Here is a 14,683-nt window from a genome sequence, read left to right on the forward strand (position 1 = left end):
AAGGTCGTTACTATATGTGACACATTTAAGTTTGGCAATAGTGTCCTTAGTGTCCTTTAGATAGGATGGTATGGTTTTCACTAGCGGTTGGAGAAAAAAATCAATATATTTCCCGATACGGGAGGTTATGGAATTTATGCCACTAATGATAGGGCGACCGGGAGGTTGTGTAACATTTTTATGAACTTTCGGTAAATAATAAATTATAGGAATACGTGGAGCGACTGGAACCAGGAAGCTTTTCTCTTTCTTATCAAGGATGCCCAATTGGGACCCAGTATCTATCAAATCAACCAAAGCTTTCTTGAACTCCGATGTAGGATTCTTGGTTAATTTAAGATAAGTATCTGTGTCCCCAAGAATTCTCATCATCTCTGTATGGTAGTCTGCTTTATCGAGAATAACGATCCCACCCCCCTTGTCAGCTGGGCGGATGACGAGGTTTTTTTGTTCACAGAGGGACTTAAGCCCAATTTTTAAGTTAGGGTCACTGTATATTTTTTTGTCAGGTAGCTTATCAAGGTCTTTGAGTACCAAATCTCGAAAGACCTTAATGGAAGGTGCTACTGGACAAGGAGGATTAAACAGCGATGGATTCGCGAGGCCTGAATGGACCGTATGTGACGTAATGTCACTGGTCCGAGGTCTAATAGGATTGGACATAATATATCTCTGGATATTCAACTTTCTGATGTATTTGTGTACATCTATGAAAGTTGAGAATTTATTTAGTCTTTTTGAAGGTACATATTTCAACCCTTTATCTAAAACTGATTTTTCGGCTTTTGTTAGTTCTACATTGCTCAAATTAAAAATACCAGTGTCTTTCAAACACGTTTTCTTTTTCCTGGCGCGCCACCCCCCTCTGGAGCCGCGCCCGGATTTGGATTTCTGAGATGACTTTCCCCTTCCCTGTGAAAATCCCTCCTTGTGGATGGTCCTGGTTGGTTCTGGTTATAATTAAATGGTGATCTCACATGGTATCCGTCATCTCTATCAGAATGGGAGTATCTGGAAACATGGTCATCATTAAATCTTCTCTCTCTAAGAGGTGAAAATCTATTCCGTGTATGAACCGGAGTTCTCTGAGGATATTGGTATTCTGAATATTGATCATATTGATCATTGTTTCTTCTCCAAGGGGATGAGTCCTGTCTATGATGATCATAGTATGGTCTCTGGTTCCTATTCCCCTTGGCTCTACCTCTGTTATTCCTCCCCCTTCCTCCATTGTTGGAGGATGAGTTCTTATACTGGGGTGTGGGAGTGAGGGGTCCAATGGGTGGATGATAAACATCCTGTATATTGGATTCAATCCTATTGGTTGGTTGTTGCGAGCTAGAGGGGGCTAGACTGTTACTGGGTGCTTGTCCTATCTCAGGAGCCATAATTGATACTCCCATTCTGATAGAGATGACGGATACCATGTGAGATCACCATTTAATTATAACCAGAACCAACCAGGACCATCCACAAGGAGGGATTTTCACAGGGAAGGGGAAAGTCATCTCAGAAATCCAAATCCGGGCGCGGCTCCAGAGGGGGGTGGCGCGCCAGGAAAAAGAAAACGTGTTTGAAAGACACTGGTATTTTTAATTTGAGCAATGTAGAACTAACAAAAGCCGAAAAATCAGTTTTAGATAAAGGGTTGAAATATGTACCTTCAAAAAGACTAAATAAATTCTCAACTTTCATAGATGTACACAAATACATCAGAAAGTTGAATATCCAGAGATATATTATGTCCAATCCTATTAGACCTCGGACCAGTGACATTACGTCACATACGGTCCATTCAGGCCTCGCGAATCCATCGCTGTTTAATCCTCCTTGTCCAGTAGCACCTTCCATTAAGGTCTTTCGAGATTTGGTACTCAAAGACCTTGATAAGCTACCTGACAAAAAAATATACAGTGACCCTAACTTAAAAATTGGGCTTAAGTCCCTCTGTGAACAAAAAAACCTCGTCATCCGCCCAGCTGACAAGGGGGGTGGGATCGTTATTCTCGATAAAGCAGACTACCATACAGAGATGATGAGAATTCTTGGGGACACAGATACTTATCTTAAATTAACCAAGAATCCTACATCGGAGTTCAAGAAAGCTTTGGTTGATTTGATAGATACTGGGTCCCAATTGGGCATCCTTGATAAGAAAGAGAAAAGCTTCCTGGTTCCAGTCGCTCCACGTATTCCTATAATTTATTATTTACCGAAAGTTCATAAAAATGTTACACAACCTCCCGGTCGCCCTATCATTAGTGGCATAAATTCCATAACCTCCCGTATCGGGAAATATATTGATTTTTTTCTCCAACCGCTAGTGAAAACCATACCATCCTATCTAAAGGACACTAAGGACACTATTGCCAAACTTAAATGTGTCACATATAGTAACGACCTTATTTTGGCCACAGCCGATGTTAAGGCGTTGTACACCTGCATACCCCATAATTCCGGGTTCGAAGCAGTTAACTCTTTTCTTTCCAGGAATAGCTCAATTTCGGGTACCCAGAAGAGGTTTATTATGGACTTATTGTGTTTTGCCACCAAACACAACTACTTCTGGTACGATGGAGACTTTTATCTCCAAAAGAAAGGGGTAGCAATGGGGGCAAAGTTTGCCCCCAGTTTAGCCAATATATTTATGGCCAAATGGGAGGAGGATGTCGTCTATGCCCTAGACCCACCACAATTGGTGTTGTGGGCTAGGTACATTGACGACATCCTCCTCCTATGGAAAGGGAATATGGAATCTTTAGATAAATTCATATGCACCCTTAATGATAATCAAATTGGGATAGAGTTAACCCATGAAGCCAGTCGGTCGACTATTCACTTCCTTGACCTTGAGATCTCAGTTGTTGATAACCATCTTACTACCAAGACTTTTTTTAAGGCCACCGATCGGAATGGGTACATTCCGATCGATAGCTGCCACCACGCAGCTTGGCTGAAATCCATCCCCCGAAGTCAGATGTTGCGGATTAGACGCAACTGTTCAAAACTCACTGACTATTTTGACCAAGCTAATGTTTTGAAGTCGAGATTTACAGACAAGGGTTATGATGCATTGGAGATAGACAAAGTAATTCAAAGTGTCTCCCTAGTTGATAGAAATATACTTATCTCAGAACAACCTAAACCCATTGTAGAAAATAAACATAAATGGTCTTTTTTCACCAATTTTTCTATTCAACATAAGCAGGTTAAGGATATCTTCCATAGACATTGGAAGGTTTTAAAAAATGATACTGTACTTGGACCAGTTCTCCCAGAACAAGCAGGGGTGATCTACAGAGGTGCTTTGTCCCTGAGGGGCCAGATTGCGCCTAATGTAATAGACCCCCCTTCTGTCCCTTCTTTCTTTCAGGACATGAAGGGCTTCTTCCCCTGCCGAAGATGTAAGGTGTGTATAACTAACACACTTAAAACCCGGAAGATCGAGACCTTTAGATCAACCAGCACAGGGAAAGAATATGTTGTTAAACATTTTGTCACATGCTCGACGAGGTACATTGTATATCTCATCACATGCCCTTGTGGGAAACAGTACGTCGGGCGGACCATCCGTACTTTTTCCATAAGGGTCAATGAACATATTAAATCCATAAAAAAGGGGCGTACAAATCATAGCGTTCCCAACCATTACTTAACATGCCATAACCGAGATCCCACCGGCACGAAGTTCCAAATAATAGATAAATTTATCCCTCACTGGAGAGGAGAGTCATCTATAAGGGGAGTGTCAAGGCTTGAAACCTTCTGGATACACCAATTAAGATGTTTCACGCCTCATGGATTAAATGTGGAGTGGGACATCAATTCATTCATCAACCAATCTTGATTATAATTTTCCCTCCTCAGTCATATTTACTATATATACAGTAAAGGGAAGCCCAATTGGTTAGAAGGTATTTTAAGCCTAGCTCTTGAATACTAGATCAAGCTGATTTCTTACATATAAAGATTAGTTCTACCATTAGTTTCTTGCTCAATATTAAATTTTTTACATACACATATGAGTTCTATAACTGGTACTGTGCTAGGTTTTGTTTTTAATTCCATTTTAATTTCATTTTTCTACATTATTTTAACATTAGTCCCAGTTTTTATTTCATTTTATTATTTAGTTTTAATGATTAAAAATTGTTGTGAAGGATTTATTTCAGCATGGTTACATGTCTTTTTAGAGCATATTAATATATGTTTAATGTATAGGAATGGTCATTTATTATATAGTCTTCTCCGTCCTTAGAAATTGTGATATGGCTGCAATGCCTACTTACTTCCCGATTGAACATTCTAGTATAAATAATAAGGGTTTCTTAAATCCAAATTGGGTTCATATACTTAGGATTACGGCGGATTATAACGATCGCCGTTTGTTTGTTTCGGTCTTTATATCAATTACTTCCTTCCTTAAAGATCCGCTTGGAACACTGTTTGCGTTCCAACAGCCTCAGCAATGTGGTTATACTTCCGGCGGAATACAATGATGTACACCTATGGGTACGCCAGGCGCCATTACGTGACGTTCGTTACATGTACGTCACACGGCGGCGGCCCTTATTGGGTGAATAACTGAGGAACGCACTCTTCCTTCCAATGAGTGCGCGAGCTGAGATGACATCCACATCGAGGCTTGGGAAATAGAGGTGGACCTATCGTTTTATCCCCCCATTGGCCAATTCAGGCAACACATGACCCTGAATGGAGCGCACGCCACTGATTCAGGAAGTAAGTCTGCATGACGCTGTAACAGCTGTTTTCAGTTGAATATTACAATATATGTATAAAAGCGTGGAGGTGGCAGGATGGCATACACCCCAGCCGAAGTCTTTGTGGACGAAACCGGTCGGGTTTCTTGCTATACCCAGCCACCTATACCACGCTTATTGTTCTCATATCCATCTTTGCAATTTGAATCGATTCTACAATTTTTTATGGACTGTTTGACGATCTTAAGTGATCTAATAAACATCATTTGTCAATAATCTTTGGATTTACACTATGTGGAGGCTCCCTGTTTTCTCTTTACACGTGGTCCATGTTTGCTGACAAAGACGCTGACCGTGGAAATCGTCTGGGTCGGTCCCCAGTCCTCCATCTGATGTACAAGCCATTCTCATACTGTCATCCATCCTAAGACAGTACAAGCCTATTTGACTCACCGCCCACGGCCTGTGAGTCCACCGAAGTCGGTAAGAGTAATTTATCCCTTACTTTGATCTGGATGTCTATGGTGATGATATCTGCTTTGGATTCAAGTTGGGCCAATTACTGTTTGCATTATATGGACTAATTCGTCAGATTTATGTTGTTCACTTGGGAGTCATATCTCCCCACCAACATTGCGGACACTTTTTGTTACTATTTATGCAAATTTATTTTTACAAATCTGGATATTTCAGTATAGAATTTATCGTCACGATCTACCATATACATTGTGATTTTTTGTACTTTCTCTGAGAAGGAAGAGTGTCTCACGTGCCTTTAGATGTGGTTAAACTTATTTTCATAATCACTCATCATACATATTCTTTGGGTCTAGGATCAAACGGGGTCACTCGTCTTTTCAGATGTAGATTGACTACTTTTTATCCTCCACCCTTATTCACATCATTCATCTAAAATTTTGCTTTCGTTTTTCACTTTTAGCGCTACACTTACACCCTTTTTTGAAGCCTATTAGGGCCTCTGACTCTGATCACGTGCTTCAAAAAAAAAGAACCCAATTGGAATCCATGCGTCCGGTGCCCTGCATGTAGATCAGGGGGCTGGACACATGGATGGGGGGGCAATATTTGCTTACAAGTATTCCTGTTCACGTTACTCATTGTCTTGTGATGTTCTTGTAGGTGTTGAGCCGATCCCACAAGTGAAAGTTGAAGATTTAAAACAGATGAAGGTGAGTTATACGCCTGCTCCTTTTCCTATTGGTTGTTTCCATCACTAGGATTATTTGGTATTATTTAATGTTTTTTTTTGTCTAACCAATGTTCACATTTGACCAATCCCCTGTAACTTTTACCGTCCTGTACAGAATAATATTTTTCACTGATTTAACTATTCTAAGCTAATATATCTGAAATGTGATTGGTTCCCAGGTGTATCATTGTATTCTATACTCTTGCTCTTTACCACATTTCCCCTATATAGTAGACATGTGCAATTCTTTAAGTTCCAAATTATTTTTTTTAACAAATTTGTCTAAATTCATAATGCAGCATTATGGCCACTAGATGGCATGGAACTATTATAGGAAAGAGGTGTGCTCCTCTGCTACATCTAGTGCCTAGAATGCAGCATAATGGTAGGTGGGTCAGTGTATGTCAGGTAGGTAGGTCAGGTAGGTCAGTGTGTGTATGTCAGGTAAGTGAGTTTAGTGGCCAGCATTGATGGGCACTGGTAAGCCAGGCAGCAACCAGCAAGTGAGCCTACCCCCTGCCACACAACCACACAACCCCACCGCCCAGCCAAAAAACCCTGCGCCACTAATTATGACCACTAGATGGCACTATTCTAGGAAATAAGTACAGTACCTGACCGCGAGAATGTGTTTCCAGCGCGATGTGAGCTATTGATTGGTTAAAGCACGTGTGTGGTTAGGTTAGCCCCTCCCACTAATTTGCACATTGACTCTTCTCTCTTGCCCCGGTTGATCACTCGTTGGGGATGATTTGTGTGTTTTGTGACGTTGTTGATTTTCTGTGTTTGCTATATAAACAGTCAATTCTTGGTGATCGATTTTTAGGCATACATCAAACAGCTAAAGAAGCAGCAAAAAGAACTCAACGCTCTGAAGAAGAAACAGGCAAAAGTAAGTGGTGTCGAAGATCCGTCGGTGTTCATCGATTGTCCTAATTGTTCCCTTACAGGACGTGTGTATGGCGCCCTCTTCTCCCCGATAACGGACGCCTGATACAAATATTTTATGTGTGACATGTGACAAAGCAAAGGTAATAGAGAAGTGATACCAAACCTAAATTAGAGACTTCTGAATTTCTATTTTGTGTAAAAAAAAAAAAAAAACTTTTTTTACTCTCCCAACCTACAAAAATAATGTTTACTTCGGGCGAAATCTTGTTCAAGTCTTTTAAAGCGGAAGTAAAGCGCACCATTTTTTTTTTCTTTAAACCCGGCAAAGTAAAGGCATAATGTGCTAGTATGCATCGGTAGCGCATTATGAAATGCTTACCTTAGAAGGAAGCCCTGTCTCCTTACTAGTGGCGGCCACTCATTAGGGAGGCACGGCCGCTGCGCCTCCCCCCCCCCCCCCCCCAATTCGTGTGTCCGGCCCCCTAATCTACAACCAGGGCGCTGGATGCATGGATTTCAGTGGATTGTTTTTTTGGTTTTTTTTCTGTTTTTTTTTTTTAGAAGCGCATGAGGCTCTAATTGGCTTCAAAAAGAGTGGGCTGCGCTGTGCCCGAGCCCACCCAGTTGTGTGACATTAGCGAATTAATATTCGCTAATGTCTTCCTCTTTCTCCTCCCAGCCAATCAGGACGCGGGTCCTGAGACCCCACTGGCCGGGAGGAGTCCGAACGCCCCATTGGCCGGGAGTCCAAAGACCCCATTGGCCGGGAGTCCAAAGACCCCATTGGCCGGGAGTCCAAAGACCCCATTGGCCGGGAGTCCAAAGACCCCATTGGCCGGGAGTCCAAAGACCCCATTGGCCGGGAGTCCTAAGACCCCATTGTCCGGGAGGAGAAGTGACAGCTGGGACACGGAGGAGACGGTGGGGGGAAAGCCGCCATTGCAGCCGTTACCTGCATGGGGTAAGTGCAGGGCTGACGGAGGCCAGAGGGCGAGCGAGTGGCGCACTCGAGCGACAGGGAAGGGTTAGTGTGGGCTGGAGCGACGGAGCAGCGTGTGTGCACAGGAGTCATGGACCGCGCCACAAAGCTCTGAAGAGACGGCACGGGTGTACCATCCCTTCAGAGCGCATGCGCGGGTGACATCACTGACTGCGTGCAGTGTGAATATCTCCTGAACCATGAAGGTGTACTGTACCTACAGGTAAGGCTTATTCTAGGTACAAGTGCCAAAAAAGGGTTTCCTTCCACTTTAAAGCCTTCACTTCTTTCCTTAAAGTGGATGTAAACCTCTGACATGAAATATGAACAAAGCACATCCCTCTATAGTGAGTACTTGTCTCAATCCAGAGCACTAAGTGCTATTTCTGTCAGCTGCCTCCTTCCTCTGCTATCAGCATGAGTCACTTCTGACATGTTTTCCTGACACCAAGAGAAAAATGGTGACAGGGGAGGGACCTCCAGCTGATTGACAGTATCAGCTCTGTTCGTGTGTGAAGGGGGAGGGGGTGTTTCTTCTGAAATTTTATATGACTTCTTAACCAACAATTAAAATGATCTTGGACTCTTTTATCCAGTTTGAGTGATATTGTAGTGGACAATTTGACACAGACACTTTTTGACACTTTGTGAGAACCAGCTACAGTGATCAGTGCTAAAAATATGCACTGTTACTGTACTATTACTATACTGTTGTTCAGTCATGTTGGAACAGGAAGGGGCCGTCCCCAAACTGTTCCCACAAAGTTGGGAGCATGAAATGGTCCAAAATGTCTTGGTATGTTGACGCCCTAAGAGTTCCCTTCACTGGAACCAAGAGGCCAAGCCCAACCCCTGAAAAACAACCCCCACACCATAACCCCCCCTCCGCCAAATGACTTGGGCCAGTGCACAAAGCAAGGTCCATAAAGACATGGATGAGCAAGTTTGGGGTGCAGGAACTTGACTGGCCTGCACAGAGTCCTGACCCCAACCCGATAGAACACCTTTGGGGTGAATTAGAGCGGAGACTGCGAGCCAGGCCTTCTCGTCCAACATCAGTGCCTGACCTCACAAATGCTCTTCTGGAAGAATGATCAAACATTCCCATAGGCACACTCCTAAACCTTGTGGACGGCCTTCCCAGAAGAGTTGAAGCTGTTATAGCTGCAAAGGGTGGGCCAACTCAATATTGAACCCTACGGACTAAGACTGGACTGAGAGCCCTTTTAAGCTTCGACTGCTCCAGTTTTGATGAATTGCCCGCTGTGTATTTCTTTTCAATGAATACAAGGCATTCACTGTATGGATGAGGTGGAGAGGGAGTGCAGTGACATCATGTTCTCCGCTTTATCCAATCAGAGAATGGCTTGTATTTGTTGGAAAAAATAAGTCATTTTGAGAATGGCGACTGTACCGAGCGAAGCAACCCCTTTGTTCTCTACTACACTAATGCTCTGGTTCTAACGTGGTCCCACAGGTTTGAGACATGTTTATTTTCCGATAAAAGCCATACCAGGAATTCAACTTTTTTTGCAAAGGTTCCACAAATGGTCCAAAGTTGGTAAGTATAAGGTCTACTATTTAGGAGATTGCAGCTTTCAGAACGTTTGTGTGAGCCTACCAGGGAGAACTGGGCTGGGGGCCAAGGGACACTTGCCACCTGGGCCAGTACTAATAAGAAATGTTAGGCTGGTGGACCTGAGTGGAGATATGACCAAAGACCAAAAGAGCTGCAATGGAAGCTGATGCTGGAAGATGTACAAAGGTTTGTCCCAATAAACCAGGCCCTTTAGGAACACCCAACCGTGCTTTCCAATTGTGACACCATGGTACACTTACTTTCCGCAGCTGTTTGGTTGTAGTTGCCTCCAAAGGCCAGACATGTCTATTCCTTACCCTATATCTTACCCTATGTGAGGACAAAATCTAACAAAAGGACGCAAAGGTCTAGTGCATCATCAGCAACATTTTATTAAAGGATAAATGCTGCTTAATCATAAGAAGCAGAGCATTGTATACCAGCACTGTACGTAAACGAAGGGTCCTTCACACGATGAAACTCATAAGGTCTAACTGAACATCATGATACCATCTGACGTGTTTCAGGGGGCATACCCCCTTCTTTAGATTTAGAAGAGGGTACATGTCCCCCAAAACGCGTCAGCTGGTATTCTGATGTTTGGACCTTATTAGTTCCACTGTGTGAAAGACCCTTTGGTCCCTTGGTTCATGTACAGCTCTGTTATCCTGTTTGCTCTTGTTGGTATGTACCCTTTTTATCCTTAAATAAAGTGCTTTTGATAACGCACTAGGCCAGGGGTCTCCAGACTTTCTAAACTCAGGGCCAATTTACTGTCCTTCAAATTTTAGGTTGGCAGGACTGTGGCCAGCAGGAGTAGAAAATGTCCTGGTGTCAGTAGGAGTAAACGATGGCCCATCTTTGGTATTAGGAGGAAGAATAGTGCCCCACCATGGGTGTCAGTGGGAGGAATAGTGCGCCATCATTGGTGTCAGTGGGAGGGATAGTGTTCCATCATTGGTGTCAGTGGGAGGAATAGTGCCCCATTTCTGGTGTCAGTGGGAGGAATAGTGCCCCACCATAGGTGTCAGTGGGAGGAATAGTGCCCATCATGGGTGTCAGTGGGAGGGATAGTGTTCCATCATTGGTGTCAGTGGGAGGGATAGTGTTCCATCATTGGTGTCAGTGGGAGGGATAGTGTTCCATTATTGGTGTCAGTGGGAGGGATAGTGTTCCATCATTGGTGTCAGTGGGAGGGATAGTGTTCCATCATTGGTGTCAGTGGGAGAAATAGTGCTCAATCATTGGTGTCAGTGGGAGGAATAGTGTCCCATCATGGGTGGCAGGCACTATCCCCCACTGCTGCTGACAGTAGGGGAGGAATAATGTCCCAAGGGCCAGACTAAAGCTAGCAAAGGGGCTTCATCTGGCCCCAGGGCCATAGTTTGGAGACCAGCGCACTAGGCCTTTGCACCCTTTTGTTTGTACAGTTGTACGATTCCCAGATCTTAAGGACAGCATCGCTGTTAAACATTCCAGTCTGGGTTGAGTTACGACCTGCGACAATCGGTTTGGTTCTTCTTGAATCCCCTAGCACTACGGTGCCAAGATACTACCTTGTGGTGCTCACCCTATATGAGGTTTCTGTAGGTCAAATAAGAAAATACTCTAACCTCCCTCCCTCCCCCTTTTTTTTTTTTTTGTCTTTTTATTTTATTCTTTTAATACAATATCTTGCTAAGAATCAAATATTTTAAATGGCTTATTTCCAGGCAAAATCATGTAACAGTCTGGAGATGCTTTTAGAATGAACTCCATGGAAAATGTGTTTTCAGGGGGAGAGAAAGTGCTGGCTGTAGATTGTAGATGAGTCATGGCTGTGGGTGGAAATCATTATAGCTTAATAAGGGGCAGGAGATTACTTTTATCTGGAAACCACAGAAGCCTTTTCTATTACTGCCATTATGATTGAAATGACATAAATTGGTGCAGTGCATCGGTAAAGATCACAGGTCCCGGCACATGTGTCCTCATGGAGCAGAACCGTCTTCTCGTCTGTTCATCGCCTGCCAGCGTCACGTTGTTGTTGTTTCTCCTTTTTTCTGTAGATTTCTATCAGTTGTTCTCACGGCGACAGAGGGCCCTGAATATGAACATCTTTTATTTTGCAAGATTATAAATGCCAGAGATAATAAATACTGTATATATTAGAGTGAAGAACATAATCAACTGCTTTGGTTGAAGGGAGGTCAGGTGTTGTCTATGTCTTCTTTTTAGGTTGCTATCATTTTAGGTCATTTTGGACTGTTATGGTTCAAGCTGAGCACCAGTAATTAGTAAAAATGTACCCTTGCAGGGGCACCTTCACTCATTAAGTCTACGGGTGCCTCAATCAGGAGTAATTTTTACCTTACTCCCTATTCTGGCAGGCTCCCTTGATCTATGAGAGTGGTCCCACACTGCGTCCCTTCTAAGGCAGTCCAGGAAGTGGTCACATTCCTGGTTCCTCCACATACAATGAAGGGTTATTAGCTGTTTACTGTAATTGATGATGCCGAGGGAACACCCACAGCATAGAGATTCCAGGAGAAGAGGAGGGTGCCGGAACTGGCCAGACCAAGGGTTAAGGTAAGTAATACTAGTCCTATGCTACTCTCTCTTCTCTAGGGCACTCCAGGCCATGGTTGCATTCCTGGTTCCTCCACCTACAATGCAGGGTTAATAGCTGTGTACTGTACGTGATGGGACCAAGGGACCACCCACAGCTTGGAGCTTCCAGGAGAAGAGGAGAGCAACGGAACTAAGCAGATCAAGGGGTAAGGTAAGTAATACTGATCCTGTGCCTACTCTCTCTTCCCTAGGGCACTCCAGGCCATGGTTGCGTTCCTGGTTCCTCCACCTACAATGCAGGGTTACAAGCTGTGTACTGTACGTGATGGGACCAAGGGACCACCCACAGCTTGGAGATTCCAGGAGAAGAGGAGAGCAATGGAAGTGAGCAGATCAAGGGGTCAGGTAAGTAATACTGATCCTGTGCCTACTCTCTCTTCCCTAGGGCACTCCAGGCCATGGTTGTGTTCCTGGTTCCTCCACCTACAATGCAGGGTTAATAGCTGTGTACTGTACGTGATGGGACCAAGGGACCACCCACAGCTTGGAGCTTCCAGGAGAAGAGGAGAGCAACGGAACTAAGCAGATCAAGAGGTAAGGTAAGTAATACTGATCCTCTGCCTACTCTCTCTTCCATAGGGCACTCCAGGCCATGGTTACATTCCTGGCTCCTCCACATACAATGCAGGGTTAATAGTTGTGTACTGTACATGGTGATGCCAAGGGATCACCCACAGCTTGAAGTTTCCGAGAGAAATGGAGAGTGCCGGAACTGGCCAGACCAAGGGGTAAGGTAAGTAATACTGGTTCTGTGCCTATTCTCTCTTCTCTAGGGCACTCCAGGTCATGGTTGCATTCCTGTTTCCGCCACATACAATGCAGGGCTAATAACTGTGTATTGTATGTGATGATGCCGAGGGACCTTCCACAGCTTTGGAGCTTCCAGGAGAAGAGGAGAGTGCCGGAACTGGCCAGACCAAGGGGTAAGGTAAGTAAAACTGGTCCTGTGCATACTCTCTCTTCTCTAGGGCACTCCAGGCCATGGTTTCATTCCTGGTTCATCCACATACAATGCAGGGTTAATAGCTGTGTACTGTATGTGATGACACCGGGGAGAAGAGGAGAACACCGGAGCTGGTTAGACCAAGGGGTAAGGTTTGCTTTAATGACAACGTTGTTATCGCACTGGACATCCCTATCTATCTATTGGGCGGGGACGTTCAGTATGATGACAACATTGTCATTATATGCTTTTATTGGAGTGGAAAAGGTGGAGGTTTATAAACATTTCGACACTGTGTGGGGGGAGGGCTGCGGGATCGTAAGGCTTGATTCACACTGCTGCAATCCCAAAGTTTGTGCGACTTTCTTGCAATTTCCCTGTGACTCTCTTACGACTTGCTTGCCATTTCCTTGCTTGAGACTTTTTGTGTTTTTATATTTAACATTGCAGTCTATGGCACTCAAATCCCTCCAAAGTCACACGAAAATAAATTAGTGCAGGAAGCTTTTTTTTTTTTTTGTTGCTGCAACTTGAGTCGCATTGATTAATTCAGCACCCATTGAAATGAATGTGTTTTGACTTGTCATGCAACTTTATGTGTTGCAGCTTGAACCGGGGCTTATAAAAGTCCCCCCCGCGATGGGAGTAAAGGGCCCCCGGGATCAGGGGGGAAGGGCTTTGGGCCTCAGAGGGAAGGAAGGGCCCTAGGACCGATGGAAAGGACTCCGGCGTTCAGGGAGGCACTTCTTGGTTTCTTGCACCAGGGCCCTGAAGGTTCTGGTTACACCTCTGATATTGAGGAAATAATAATTTCGTACTAGTGGTTTATGAGACTTCTTTCAGCTTGGTACAAAAAGTTTGAGTAGAATTTCAGTAGAAGATCGGGGGACACAAGGAGGTGTAGGAAAATTACATAAAAATTGTAATCGAGAACTAGAGTTGTGGAAGTCATTCTGACACCGCAGGAGATCCTGGATATCAAAAATATAGTCACTTCACAGATAAAGCTTTGGGATGATATCATGTCTAATAGGAAGTACATAATCCCATTGAAAGAGAAGTGAACATGGGAAATCCTTAGACGTAGCACTTAGTGAAAGTGCATATAGAGGCCTCAAAATGGTGGAGTGGTTGAATTTATGGAGAAAATTAAAGTATTGCAAGCAAAAGGGCTGAAATCCATCTTGGACTCTTGAGTCTGGATAGGGGTCTTGTTATGCTCATGCACCAGTGATTGAAATATGGTGACCTCCACATCTTTACCACACTGACCCTCTTTCTTTCATAGCTGTTTATATGGGAATGCCATTGTCTTTAATGGCGTAGGACCTCTTTGAAGAGGTCACATAATTTGGAGAACTAGGAATTTGGAATTTGTGATAATGTACCAGATCATGAACCTTGATGATGGTTTTTGAAAACACGCTACAAACAGGAAACAAGATAACCATTATAAAACCCGTTTAGGCTGAACTTTACAAAATTAAAACGTACCTTCTCCTATTTTCCATTCGGTGGAGTTACATGTGTAAGTCCATACTCAGAGGTCAGCTTTGGGTTTGCCAACTGGAAAAAAAATTAAACACAAGGGTCGCATTCACATGTGTCTTTGTGAATTAAAGGGTGGTTCAGCCTTGAGGTATGCTAGGAAAAAATAGGCAGGTGCATTTTTCTTCATGGACATACGTAGAGGGCCCATGGAAAATGAATGGGCATATTCAACGTTTTTTTGACACTGGACGTCAAAAGA

At 43.7% G+C, this 14,683-nt stretch overlaps 1 protein-coding gene across 6 annotated transcripts in view; it reads left to right on the forward strand.

The window, feature by feature from the left end:
* Positions 1 to 14,683, forward strand: part of PLCB4 (phospholipase C beta 4) — a 535,803-nt gene that overhangs the window by 463,841 nt on the left and 57,279 nt on the right. For all 6 annotated transcript variants that reach the window (XM_073628632.1, XM_073628629.1, XM_073628631.1 and 3 more), the window contains 2 exons: positions 5,862 to 5,911; positions 6,758 to 6,823. In XM_073628632.1, the coding sequence (XP_073484733.1) occupies positions 5,862 to 5,911; positions 6,758 to 6,823 (116 nt within the window). The remainder of the gene's footprint in view (positions 1 to 5,861; positions 5,912 to 6,757; positions 6,824 to 14,683) is intronic.

The sequence above is a fragment of the Aquarana catesbeiana genome, linkage group LG04 (assembly GCF_042186555.1).
Source record: "Aquarana catesbeiana isolate 2022-GZ linkage group LG04, ASM4218655v1, whole genome shotgun sequence".
Classification (NCBI taxonomy): Eukaryota; Metazoa; Chordata; class Amphibia; order Anura; family Ranidae; genus Aquarana; species Aquarana catesbeiana.